A 12,606-nucleotide genomic window follows, 5' to 3' on the forward strand; every position below is an offset into this window, starting at 1 on the left:
GTGAAAGCAACATTTCCCACGTGGCGATGCCAACTAAACATCTTACGCACATGCCACTATTCCTTTTTCCTACACAGTCACTCATACCAATCGATTGACCAAAGTACCCTAAATTAAAGAGGGTAAATAGCTTTCTTACTAATTTATTTCATTACAAATTAATACACTATCTTATCCATTACTGGGTATTGGATACGAGCTATAGAACCTGTATTTGTACAAATATGTATGTGTTCAGAAGGACAAGTCGCCTGCATAAACAAGAGTTGATTTTCAGGTCTTTAATAAAGAAATATTTACAGTTAAGAGACTTACAATCTTATGAACTAGTTTTGCAAGTAGGTTTGTTTTTGTTTTAAACAATTGCATTTATATACCTAATACGTTGTTTCTTTTGGTTCTTTAGTTGATGACGTGTATCATCATATTATCAATGATAAAAATATTTCTATAAACAAAATGGATTTTGTTTTACATGAAATCGTTTTAGTTAATAACATGCTCGTCTTAGAATTAAGAAACTAAAAGCTCATTCTATTTGTGAAATAAATATTGATGATTCCTATTTATGGCATCGTCTATTATGCCAGGTAAATAAGAAAATCATATCCAAACTTTATTAGGAATGCTTGTTTGAATCATATTCATATGACACGTGAAGCTTGTTTGTGGAAAACTAACAAACAAATCCTTTATTGAAAATGTTAATATAATTAGGGAACTATTGGCCCTTATACATATTGATATTTATGGACCATTCAAGACACCATACACCAGGTGAGGTTATAGATACTTAGTCACGTACATTTATTGATAATGTTCCTCTTGAAATCAATGGTTTTTACTCTTTGACAGATGGTGTTCCATTGTCAAAACCTATTTACTATACCATTGTGGGAAGCTCGATTTATCTCACTGTGATAACGCATGTAATTTATATGGTCAATCAATTTGTTACTACTCATTAGGTTGTGTTCTATTGCTCTTCATATATCTACAAGACACATAATTTCAGTCTTTTGTTTCCTTAGACATCTTTCATGGAGCTACGACCTACGTGCTTACCATGGTGATCGGATCATACAAATCAAAATATCACAAGTCCACTATTAGATTTTTGTATATTTCTCGGCGATTTTCTTATTTAATGTAAGAGCTAAAAACAAGATTTTGTTTTCCAATCCTCCACCGATGTCGAGTATGGTGCAATGTATGTAACTACATATGAGGTTATTTGGTTACGATGATTACTTGCGGACACAATGATGATGTTTATCAACTTATTTTGTTGAGTTGTGACAGTCGAAGTATGATACAACTTGCAATCAAAATGCAATGTAGATTGGGACTACCGTATTGTCTTATGTTTGTTCCTGTATGCAGATTGATGTTGTTTTTAATAAGGTACACTTGATTTATGTTTTCCCCTCTTGACTGAGTGAGTTGAGGAGATTTTATCCCACATATATTTTATATTTTAGTATTTTATAATTATTCACTATAATTACACAATTAGTTGCAATGCTAGTTTAGTATAGTTTTTTTTCGTAGGGTACTACTGTAGTTGTTTTCCTATTCATAATACATTTTGCTTACATAGCAAATGTAAATATTCTTTAATCAATGAAACTCTAATCGGCTTTTCCCTTTTGGTGTTGATCTTCGGTTTCAAAGTCTCTTTTTTGTCTTATATATGAAGGGCTACAGGATCGATGTTTCTACACTAGAATTTAATTAAAAACTACCCAAAAAAAAAAAAAAATAAATAAATAAATAAAAAAAATAAAAAAAATACAAAATATAAAAATAAAAATCATGACGATTTTCTATGTAGGGATAATGACTTAAAAGAGTAATATATTTTTCGATTTGTATACATTTTGTTTTCTATGTAGGGATAATGACTTAAAAGGGTAATATATTTTTCGATTTGTATACATTTAGTCATTGAGTTTTTTTTTTTCATCCACATGTACCCATTCAACTTGTTTAACTGTACACATTTAGTCCTTATGACCGGCTACTTCAGATAAGCCGGAAAAATGACTTAAAAGGGTCTTATTTTTTCTTATTTTGTACACATTTAGTCTTTAATGTTTTTTTTACACATTTAGTCTTTAATATTTTTTTTGTTGCAAAATAAGTCACTGTAATTTTTTTACACATTCAGTACTTATGACCGGTTTTTTTAGGTTTTTCGCACAACATCCTGCACATGATAATCATTAATAAGGTGTTCGGGGATGTTCATGCTTATGGTCACTGCTACCTCGGCTGCTTGATTGCTTAGTTCTTGTGATTTGGCTTCAGTCTTGTGTTCTGAACGTCAAAACTTCTTCAAATGATCACTAAAGTTAATGATCTTTATATCCACATGTTCGTATTTGAGTTTACTACAACTTTCATTCAGATTATTTCCGTTAAAAAGTAATATATTTTTATTTATGATCTTTATATCCATGCGTTCTTTATGAATGTATGTATGAATGTATTTTTATAAAATTGTAATTAAAAATATAATTTTTTTAACGGGAGTAATCTAAACGAAAACTGTAGTAGACTCAAATATGAACATGTGGATATAAAGATCGTTAAAATCCATGATCGTATGAAGAAGTTACGACGTTCAGAACACAAGACCTCAGTCAAACCACAAAAACTAAGCAATCAAGCAGTCGATGTCGCGGTGACCATAAGCATGAGCAACCCTAAACACCTTATTAAACGATTGTCCCGCAAAATATATCGTGAGAAAAACCTAAAAAAACTGGTCATAAGTATTGAATGTGTACAAAAACAAGGTCTTTTTTTGCAACAAAAAAAATATTAAGGACTAAATATGCAAAAACTAAATGTGTGCAAAATTAAAAATATATTACGTTTTTAACTTATTTTTTCCGGCTTACGGAAAATAGCCGGTCATAAGGACAAAATGTATACAGCCACCCCGTTGTGGGTCAATGCGAGGCGGTGTACGCCCAACGTACCGAAGGAGTACGCCCCGCGTACGCCTTCTGTTGGACTTCGGATGTTGGGCTTCAAGTTTTGGGCCACCTTTTGGGCTGGAATGCTTGAGCCCTTATTGGTCTATCTGAGTATGAGTGTTTTGGGCCAAGTGAAGAGTTGGACCTTAGGATAAGACCCAAAAAGGAGTTTGGGCCCAATTTGGAAAATTAGGCCAATGATGGGCCTTGTATAATTTTGGGCTTTTTGAATCAATAATTGGGCCTAAGTCTTGGCCCAATTATGGATAGGGTAAAGTGGTCATTTACCCTAAGTTTGGGTAATTAGTCAAGGATGGTAATTAAATTGTTAATTGGATGTTTATTTGTTGTGATAGTTCGGGATTTTAATGGGCCAACAGCCGGAGGTTTTCTGTGCGATTCGTCAGTGTGAGGTGGGTGTTCCTCACTGTACATTCGCGAAGACACCAAGGTCGGCCCGTTTTGGATTTTTATCTTGATTATTGCATGATTGAGTATTGTAGTGATCTGTTAGATATGTATCCTGATAGATATGATGATGTTATGTTTAGTAATCTGTCTGTTTGTTATTGGCTGGTTAACTGCATGATTATCTGTATATATATATATATATATATATATATATATATATATATATATATATATATATATATATATATATATATATATATATATATATATATATATATATATATATAGACACACACACACACAAACTAGGTGTGAGCCCCATGTATTACATGGGTGTATTTAAAACAATTAAATATGTATAAACATTTGAAAATTTTGAATTTATAAGAAAAAAAAAATATTGAATTATTAAAATTAAAGTGTTTTTTTTTCTCTTTTAAATTTAAACAAATAATTTAGATAGATAACCAAAGCAAATCAATGAGATTTTATAAGGAAAGTCTATTAATAAAATTTATATGCATTTATTATTAAATTTAAATATCATATAAAATTTAATAAAATAGAAAAACCATAAAGTTACATGTGAAATAAAACTTAATTCAAAATAACCACAAAATGACATGTGATAAAACTATTTTCATTTATTATGGTATATATATATATATATATATATATATATATATATATATATATATATATATATATATATATCTGTGTGTGTGTGTGTGTGTCGACACGGGGTATGAGTGGTTGGGTTGAGGTGGACCTGCTTTGTGTTGAAGGCCAACAGACCCAGGGCGTCCCGGATAGACTGAAGGCCAGTGGGGCGTACCAGTCAGGCCGAAGGCCCGGAGAACGTTCCAGATAGGCTGAAGGCCCGAAGTGGCGTACCAGTTTAAACAAAATATCGTTTCTAAAATTTCACATCAGCCACCACATAATCACGGTTATTATGTATCCATTTGAGTCCACGAGCGTGTTCGGCACGGAGCGTTTGAGAGCTTATAGCTTCTAGTTTCTAGCATTTGATTAAACGCTCCGTTTTGAAAAGAAAGTCTCGTTCGGCACTACAAGCTTCTAACGTTTAGTTTAAACAAAACGCTCCAATCCAAATGCTACTTAATGTAGCGTTTAACAAAACGTTACAAGCTACAAGCTACCCACTACCCTTTACAAACTACCCGCTACCAACTAATTTTGTTGAACACGCCCCACATAATCACAGTTATTATGTATCCATTTGAGTTTGTCTTGGTATTTTATTTTCATTTCTTCGTATTACAATTGAAAAATGAATACAGTTATAAGTTAATAAAATCGTCAACATAATACTCCATCCGTCCTAAAATTATAGTCCATCTTTCGTTTTTGGTTTGTCCCAAAATAATAATCCACTTCTAAAAATAAATAACATTTTCAAAATACCTCATCATTATTACTTAACCAACTAAGCATTTAATGAAATATTAAATGCAAAGTATGGACAAAACTGTTATTTTATTGTATAAAGTTAGTGGTAATTAATGTTTCGTTAATCTGTGTGTTTTTTGTCTGTGGACAATAATTTTGGGACGGAGGGAGTATATAATAACTTTTATATAAGTTTATAACATCATCAACATAATATATAATAACTTTTATATAAGTTTATAACATCGTCAACATAATATATAATAACTTTTAATGTGAGATTATCCAACATATATTATCCCATTATGAAAAATATTAAATTAAAAAGTTTTAATCATATGTCTTTTAGGGCGTGTTTGGCAAAAGTAGCTGTTAACTGGAAGCGGGTAGCGGTTAGCTGGTAGCGGGTAGCTGGTAGCGTGTAGCGGGTAGCGAGTAGCTGGTAGCGGGAAGTTGTAACTTTTATTTGTTATATGAATGTTTGGCAAAAGTAGCTAGAAGCTTTTGAAATATATAAAATTATATAAAAGGACATCTGATTAAAAATAAATAAATATATAAATATATTTTTAAGGGTAATTATGGAAATTGATTTCAAAAGCTCGGTAGCGTTTTGTTAAACGCTACATGAAGTAGCTTTTAGAATTTGAGCGTTTTGTTTAAACTAAAAGCTAAACGCTCGTACCGCCAAACGAAGTTTTTTGTTTAAACTAGAGCGTTTTGTCAAAAGCTAAAAGTTAGAAGCTCCCAAACGCTTCAAAAAGCTTCATGCCAAACACACCCTTAAACACAATTGAGCGTTGTCATGAAAAAAAAAAGCACCACGCTACCATAAACATATTAATAAAAAGTGTTATTAATTCTTGTCTAATTACCTAATTATAAACATATTAATAAAAAGTGTTATTAATTCTTGTCTAATTACCTAATTAAAAAAAATAAAGTGAACTGTTTAAAAGAAAATTACATTATCATTAAAAGTGTTATTATTTATTGTTTAATTACCTAATTAAAAAAAATAAAGTGAACTGTTTAAAAGGAAATTACATTATCATTAAATATGCAACCATCTTCCAAAATATTAACCCTAACATTAAAATAATAATAAACCCTTTTTTCTTGGAAATTAGCAAAACGAAAAAGAAAAAAAAAAACAAATGTCTTTTCTAACCCCCACAATTGCTTAGATTTACAGAGGCAAAAAAACATTAAACCTAAGGGGTATCGAAATTAACCCCCTGCTTTTCCCAAATGTTAAAGAAAACACCTTCTAAATTAAGGTATTTTATTTTTCAGTCCCTCTATTTACCATATCCTTGTACCTGATAATGGAGTCCAGCCTCTGCAACTTCAGCTGATGCTTGAACTTGTTGATGAAGTCATCCGCCCTGGCGTCCACCTCCACATCACCCGTTTCCGTCGCCCTAGCCGCTGACCTCCTCTCCCTGACGGTCGCCGGCCGACGAGCCTCCACTATCTTTTCCTCCTCGAAATGAGAGAATGCAGATTTCAAGCTTGCCGACTTCTTCATCTTGGCCGGTAGTTTTACAGGCAACTCACCCGATGCCGGCAAAGTGTCGGACTTTGTTCTGTTAACATGTCCTCCTGTTATACTGCTATAAACCTCATCTATACTCTGAAACTGATCCTTTTCTTCCTCATGGTTCTCAATCGAATCCGTATCGAGTAGGGTTTCACCATCGACCGAACCGAAATCGAAATGGGTAGTCACCCGCTCCACGGTGTGGTTCTGTTCAAATACAAAATGGGTCTCCACATTAGCGAGTTGTATCTCATTCGTATGATTTAAATCAGCATATTGAGCAGCGTCGGCGTCGGCTTTTTGTTCGAAAGTGTCGAAACGGGTTGGGTTGAGATCCAAATTGTCTGTGTGTGTAGAAACCGGCTGGACATCCTGGTGATGAGGGAAAGGGTGATTGAAGACGTATTCTGTAGCAGCAGTTTCTAGAGTTTCTTCCGGTTGTTGTTGGTGGTGGGAGTGGGGTTGGGGGTGGGTCACCGGAGTGGAGTCTTGTTGGGATCTGTGGGGGTATAAGTTGAAAGATCTGATACGATGGAGGATGGATGGAGATCTGGCAAGTTTAGATTGAGTCGTGTCGTTTTGGGACTTCTCCTTTTGATCCTCTGGTTTATTATGGTTGGGTAAGTTGGAGGTGAAGAGAATGGTTCCAATCATGAGGTTGAGGAAGACGAAGAGGACAGTGGGAGTGAACCAGCTGTTCATGGATGCCCATATCGATGGTATAGATGCTGCAGAGTCTTCCATTTTGTACTTGTTTATTGGGTAATGCTTGTCGCTTGAGAAGGAGAGAGAGAATTGGGTTTTGCAGAGATGGTGGAGGAGGAAAGAGGCTGGGGTTAGTGGGTGGCCTGAGTAGAGAGAGAGAGAGAGAGAGTATTGAGGAGGGAGAAGATGGGTTTTAATTTTTTTTTTAGAGTTGATGAGGTGTCCATTCAACGCAAAATCTAATGGTTTTTTTCTCCTTTTTCTTTTTTGTGGTATCAACTAGGTTTGTGTGTGATTTTGAAAAAAATAAGTTTGTTTATAGTTATATATTAAGTTATAATTAAGTTATATATTAAGTTATAATTAACTGTGTTTATAACCTCTGTGAAAATTATAGTTATAAAAATAATTAAATTTTTTATATTAAAAATTTAAAATTATTAATTAATTATTTTAAATAAATTATCAATTAAGAGATGTTTTTTTATTATATAGAATTATATTATCTTATAATTTGCATTAACTTTATTTTAATTTAATTTTAATATTATTAATTTAATGTTATTAATGTAGAAAATTTGAAATTTGAAATTTAAATTTTGAAATTCAAAATCAATAGGTTGACAAATGGTATGACATTAGTTATGAAACCTAACAGGATGACAAATGACAAAAGAAAAATAAACATATTCTTTCATTAGAATAGAAAGGAGATTTCAAAAAATTAAGTATTTAAATTGTTTTTTAAGTCGTAATAAATTTAATTTAAGAAAAATAGTTAAATTAATGTAATGTAATTTATATTTATAGAAAAATAATCATCAGAAATTGTAAATTCTAAACTTACAAAAAAATCCAAAAGAAATACATTCTGAATACCAAATGGATATTCTGGATTTCAAACTATAACTTTCGAGTGCGAAAAAAAACTCTGGAATTTGAACGATAAGTTTGAAATCCGATGTACATTTTTGGAATTTTGAGAATAAATTTTGTTTTTTACTAAAATATAATAATAATTAAACAGGTGTAGTAAATTGAGAATGTATACAATATTATGGCTAAAATCAAATTTTAGCCATAATATTTTTGGAATTTTGAGAATAAATTTTGTGTTTTACTAAAATATAATAATAATTAAACAGGTGTAGTAAATTGAGAATGTATACAATTATATAGCTAAAATCAAATTTTGATTGAAAACAGAAATGTTAAACATTTCAAAATGAACATTTTAGATATAAATAAAGATATTTAAAAAAAAACTCTAAAAGTTGAAAAATAAATCCAGAATAAACATTTGGGGAAAAATAATCTTTTTAAAAGATTTAAAAAATCAATTATTTTCTTTAAAACCTCGTTTAGAATGATTATTTTACTTAATTTATTTTAATTTACAATGTAAAAAAATTAATGAAATTATGACATGTTATTACAAGTTAACACATCATTTGTATATTAATATTTTTTGCCCAAATTATAAACTTTACAATTTTTGTTTGAATTCTTTTACAAATTCATCTCATACTTTAGTTTTTTCTCAAAAGTTTTTTTAAAAATATTTTTAGCTTTTTTAGACATTTTGTAGCACCTTGTGTTCAAAAGGATAGAAGATTTGTTTAGTTTCTGATAATAAAATATCATTCACTTATAAATCATTCATTTCGGTGTTACATAATTCATTGTCATTAACAATAAATAGCTGAACACTTCTTATTTTCAAAGTAGTTTAAAATTGTAATGCAGAGGATGTTGCAGTTAAGCTATGTTCTTCTCTAATAATATTGAAAAATATTAATAACAACGGGTAAACGAAAACAATTAGCGAGTCAACACAAAACTCATCCATTATATTAATCATATACCTCCAAATAGGTTCACATAACATATGAATTCTAATACATATTGGACACACTAAGGAGGATTGATCACACATCTGTGTCAAGATCAAGGGAGACTAATCACACTAGGCTCATGATTATCTTACGTCTAACTGATTCAACTAAAGATATCGTCAGTTAGTCCATCCCTTTCACCTATATACACACTAAGGAGGATTGATCATACATTTACGTCATGATCAAGGTAAGACTAATTACACTAGCGTCATGATTGTCTTACTTCTAGCTGATTCCACAAATGATATCGTCAGTTAGTCCATCCCTTTCACCTATAGACCATGGGACCCTAAACCTTTTCCGCTTTACGTACAAGGACATTCATGGACAATTTTACACACAAACATGCAAAGTTTACATAATAGGATAGTTGGTGAAAACTCACATGGTTACTTCCCTTTATAAGATCACTTATGTTTAGCATATATACAAATACAAATAACATAATAAATGAGTTAGTGTAACTCACCTGAGTAATTACTTGAACTACTAATTGCGGTTCAACCAGCGAGCATGCAAGCCAAGCACGTATTAACTTATAATACTATTTTTGATTAATAACTATGGAATTTAGTTACTGATAACTAGATCCTTCATTAATCCCATTTATACTTTCATATACAACGACAATGGGTATACTCTATATCAAGTTATACTTAAGCGAAATTATAACTTACTTGTTTACCGAATGTGTATCATTTTCTTGAGATCTTGTTGGTTCCTTCCAACACTTCAACACTTCGCTAACAATACTTAAGGATGAGAAATAAAATCACAATGGGACTGAGATCTTGAGGGAGAAAGAGAGAGACTTCGGATAAAAGGTGTGCGAAATAATGAACTTGAGGCTGCTATTTATAGGGACGAAAACTGGTCGATGCGTTGTGTCCATAAGATGTGTTGATTTCCATGCCACGTGTCGTTCATTTTGTAACATTCTGATTTTCAAGTATTTTCCTTTTAGCCCCTTGGAATAGGTTTTGATTACAAATTGGTCCCATGTGATGTAAGGAAGAAAACGCTTTGCATGAGTACGCGGAGTGAACTCCCAAAGTACGCTGGGCGTAAGGCCCATAAAAGGAAAATGTCGTCGTTTTGGAGTATGTGGGGTGTACTCCTAGTGTACTTCGGGCATAGCACGTCTGGACGTAAAACCCTAATCCAAGGTTTTGGACCTTATTTATTCTTAATTAACTCTCAAACATGGTTCCCTTCATCAGCTTCCATCCTCTCAAAACGTTTTTGCAAACCCTAATCTACTTTGTGAGCATTTTGAGCTTGAGTATATGTCTTTTATGCCTTGGAAGAAGAATAAAGGAAGTAGATACCATCTTGGAGGAGTAAAGCACCTTGGATCTAGAATCACACAATCATTTGGCATCTCTTGGAGGTATAAAGTTCTGGGCTTGGTGAATTTATACTTAGATCTTGTTTTGGGCTTTATGTTTTTTTGGTCCCCTAAGCTTGGTATTATGAGTAGGGGTTACTCTAATCCATTTGAGTTGTCCTTTTAGAGGTTTTGGAGCCTCTTGAGTCATAAAAATGTAATCTTGGACACTAGTTTCTTCTCATGCATGGTCTTAATGGATTAAAAGGTTAGGATCTTTGGTGTTGGGCACTTAATGGCCATGCAAAACCATAAAGTTGGAAACTTTATGGTCAAAGACATCATTTTGGACTTGGATCTGGAAAATGGACTTAAGGGGTTAAGGTTTAAGATATTAATGAGTTAGGTTGGCAGCCAGCTGCATACGCTGGGCGTATAAGGCGTACACTACACGTACGTGGTCAACATGACCATGCCTGGTCAATCATCGTGTAGATGTGTACGATGGTCGTACTCAGCTGGGTTGACTCGATTTACTTTTTGAGAATTTTGACTTTTAATTGATTTTGACCAAGTTTGACCTAGGGGTATTTTGGGTATTTTGGTTTGTGTTTGAGAAGTGGTCATTGGATGGATAGGTGATGGTTAGAGCTGAGATTCGGAGTCGGGACCTCATCAACTATTGTTCAGATCGAGATGTGAGTTTTCCCCACTATACTTTCGGGTCGAAGGCACCAAGGCCGACCCATTGGATTGATATCCTGGTTTACCGTATGTTGTTATGTTGTAGTGATTTGTTAGATTTGTATTCTAGTTTATAGGATGTTACTATGTAGTAGTGATCCGTAGATCGGCTTGTTTGACTGTTGACTGATTATATGTTTATCTGTTATGTATATGTCGACATATGGTGTTGGGTTGAGGTTGTACTGCTTTATGTTGTAGCCAACAAACCCTGGAGCAAGCCATATATGAGATGTGGGCCCGATAGGAAAGCCATACTTATACTGTGGGCTCAGGGGTTATCCAGCCCGATGGCTGTGGACTCGAGGGTATTCCAGTCTGATGACTGAGTGGACCCGTGGTATATTGGTATTCCAGTCCGATGACTGAATGGACCTGTTGTATATTAGCATTCCAATCCGATGACTGATTAGGCCAGGGGTAATCCAGCCCGATGGCTGTGGACCCAGGGGTATTCCAGTCTGATGACTTATTGGACCTAGCATGTTTGTTTGTATATGATATGTGTATTGTGCGTTGGTACTTTGGGGTAAACTCGCTAAGCTTTGTGCTTAAAGTTTTAGTTTATGGTTTCAGGTACTTCAAAGGACCGTGGCGAGGCGGATGCGTGACCATACACATCTTGATTTTTATGTTGTTGGTCTTGGGAGACTCTGATTTTAAATTATGTTTTGGAAACAATGTTTTGTAAGCACTTTTATTAGTAAATGGGTTGTTTTGAAAAGTTTAAATTGGTTGTGATTTTTGGGATGTTACAAGTTGGTATCAGAGCCTTGGTTTGAGCGAATTGGAGGAACACCAGTGTGAATCCAGTCTCAAACTAAGGAACTACAAAGATTTTAAAAATGATTTTCAAAATTGTTTTAAAAAACAATCAAGAAAGGATATGATGTGTATGATCAGTCGGAACCAGTAAGTAGACCCCAACTTACCACACTGTTATTTAATATTATGATATGTTAAAACAGCATGCTAGTGATAGGCTACAGATCTTTAGGAATTGCATGATAGAATTGCTTGATTATATGATGCCTGATAGCCTAGGAGGACTTCTTTTATGCTAGATGAAATTGACATCATTATTGTGGTTGCTTAGTGTGTGCATCATAGTTGTACATAACAAAGATTCTATAGCCTGAGAATGTTTGATTTAGCTTTACTTCATGTTCTTGTCTGATTAAGGGCTTAGAGTAGAGTCAAGTATTCGAATTTCTATGGGATCCAGCGTTATGTATGATTAGCATGCACGAGTGGCTGCAGAGTTGGTGGAAGTTTCATTAGTGGGTGCAGTTTGTAGCAGAATTGCATGAGGAGGGATTATCCACTCTTGAGAGAGTGAGGGCAGGTTGAAGGTGTATCCTAGATGCTTGGTCCTAGTGGTCGGAATTCTATATGAGGATCTGCCTGATTTTAGTGTGTTTTTGTGCCATTCGGCTCCTCTGATCGAATGTTGCTTGCTTTGTGCTTTGTGAGACTCAAATTGATGTGAGTTAACTATCAAATGAATACATTAAATTACATGCAATGAAGGTTAAATAATCTTAGAATGAAGGATTTGGTATTATGTTGTGACATCCCCAA

At 33.4% G+C, this 12,606-nt stretch overlaps 1 protein-coding gene across 1 annotated transcript; it reads right to left on the reverse strand.

The window, feature by feature from the left end:
• Positions 1–5,839: 5,839 nt before the first annotated feature.
• LOC145121203 (pathogen-associated molecular patterns-induced protein A70-like) lies at positions 5,840–7,268 on the reverse strand. Its single transcript, XM_079056985.1, has one exon. The coding sequence runs from the start codon at positions 7,093–7,095 to the stop codon at positions 6,094–6,096; it is 1,002 nt and encodes a 333-aa protein (XP_078913111.1). The 5' UTR covers positions 7,096–7,268; the 3' UTR covers positions 5,840–6,093.
• Positions 7,269–12,606: the final 5,338 nt, after the last annotated feature.

This window comes from Lactuca virosa, chromosome 6 (assembly GCF_052849685.1).
Source record: "Lactuca virosa cultivar CGN04683 chromosome 6, Lactuca_virosa_CGN04683_v6, whole genome shotgun sequence".
NCBI classification, from domain to species: domain Eukaryota; kingdom Viridiplantae; phylum Streptophyta; class Magnoliopsida; order Asterales; family Asteraceae; genus Lactuca; species Lactuca virosa.

Excerpts from the sequence above, each read along its gene's own strand:
- LOC145121203 (XM_079056985.1), bottom strand. The coding sequence starts at position 7,095 with ATGGAAGACTCTGCAGCATCTATACCATCGATATGGGCATCCATGAAC.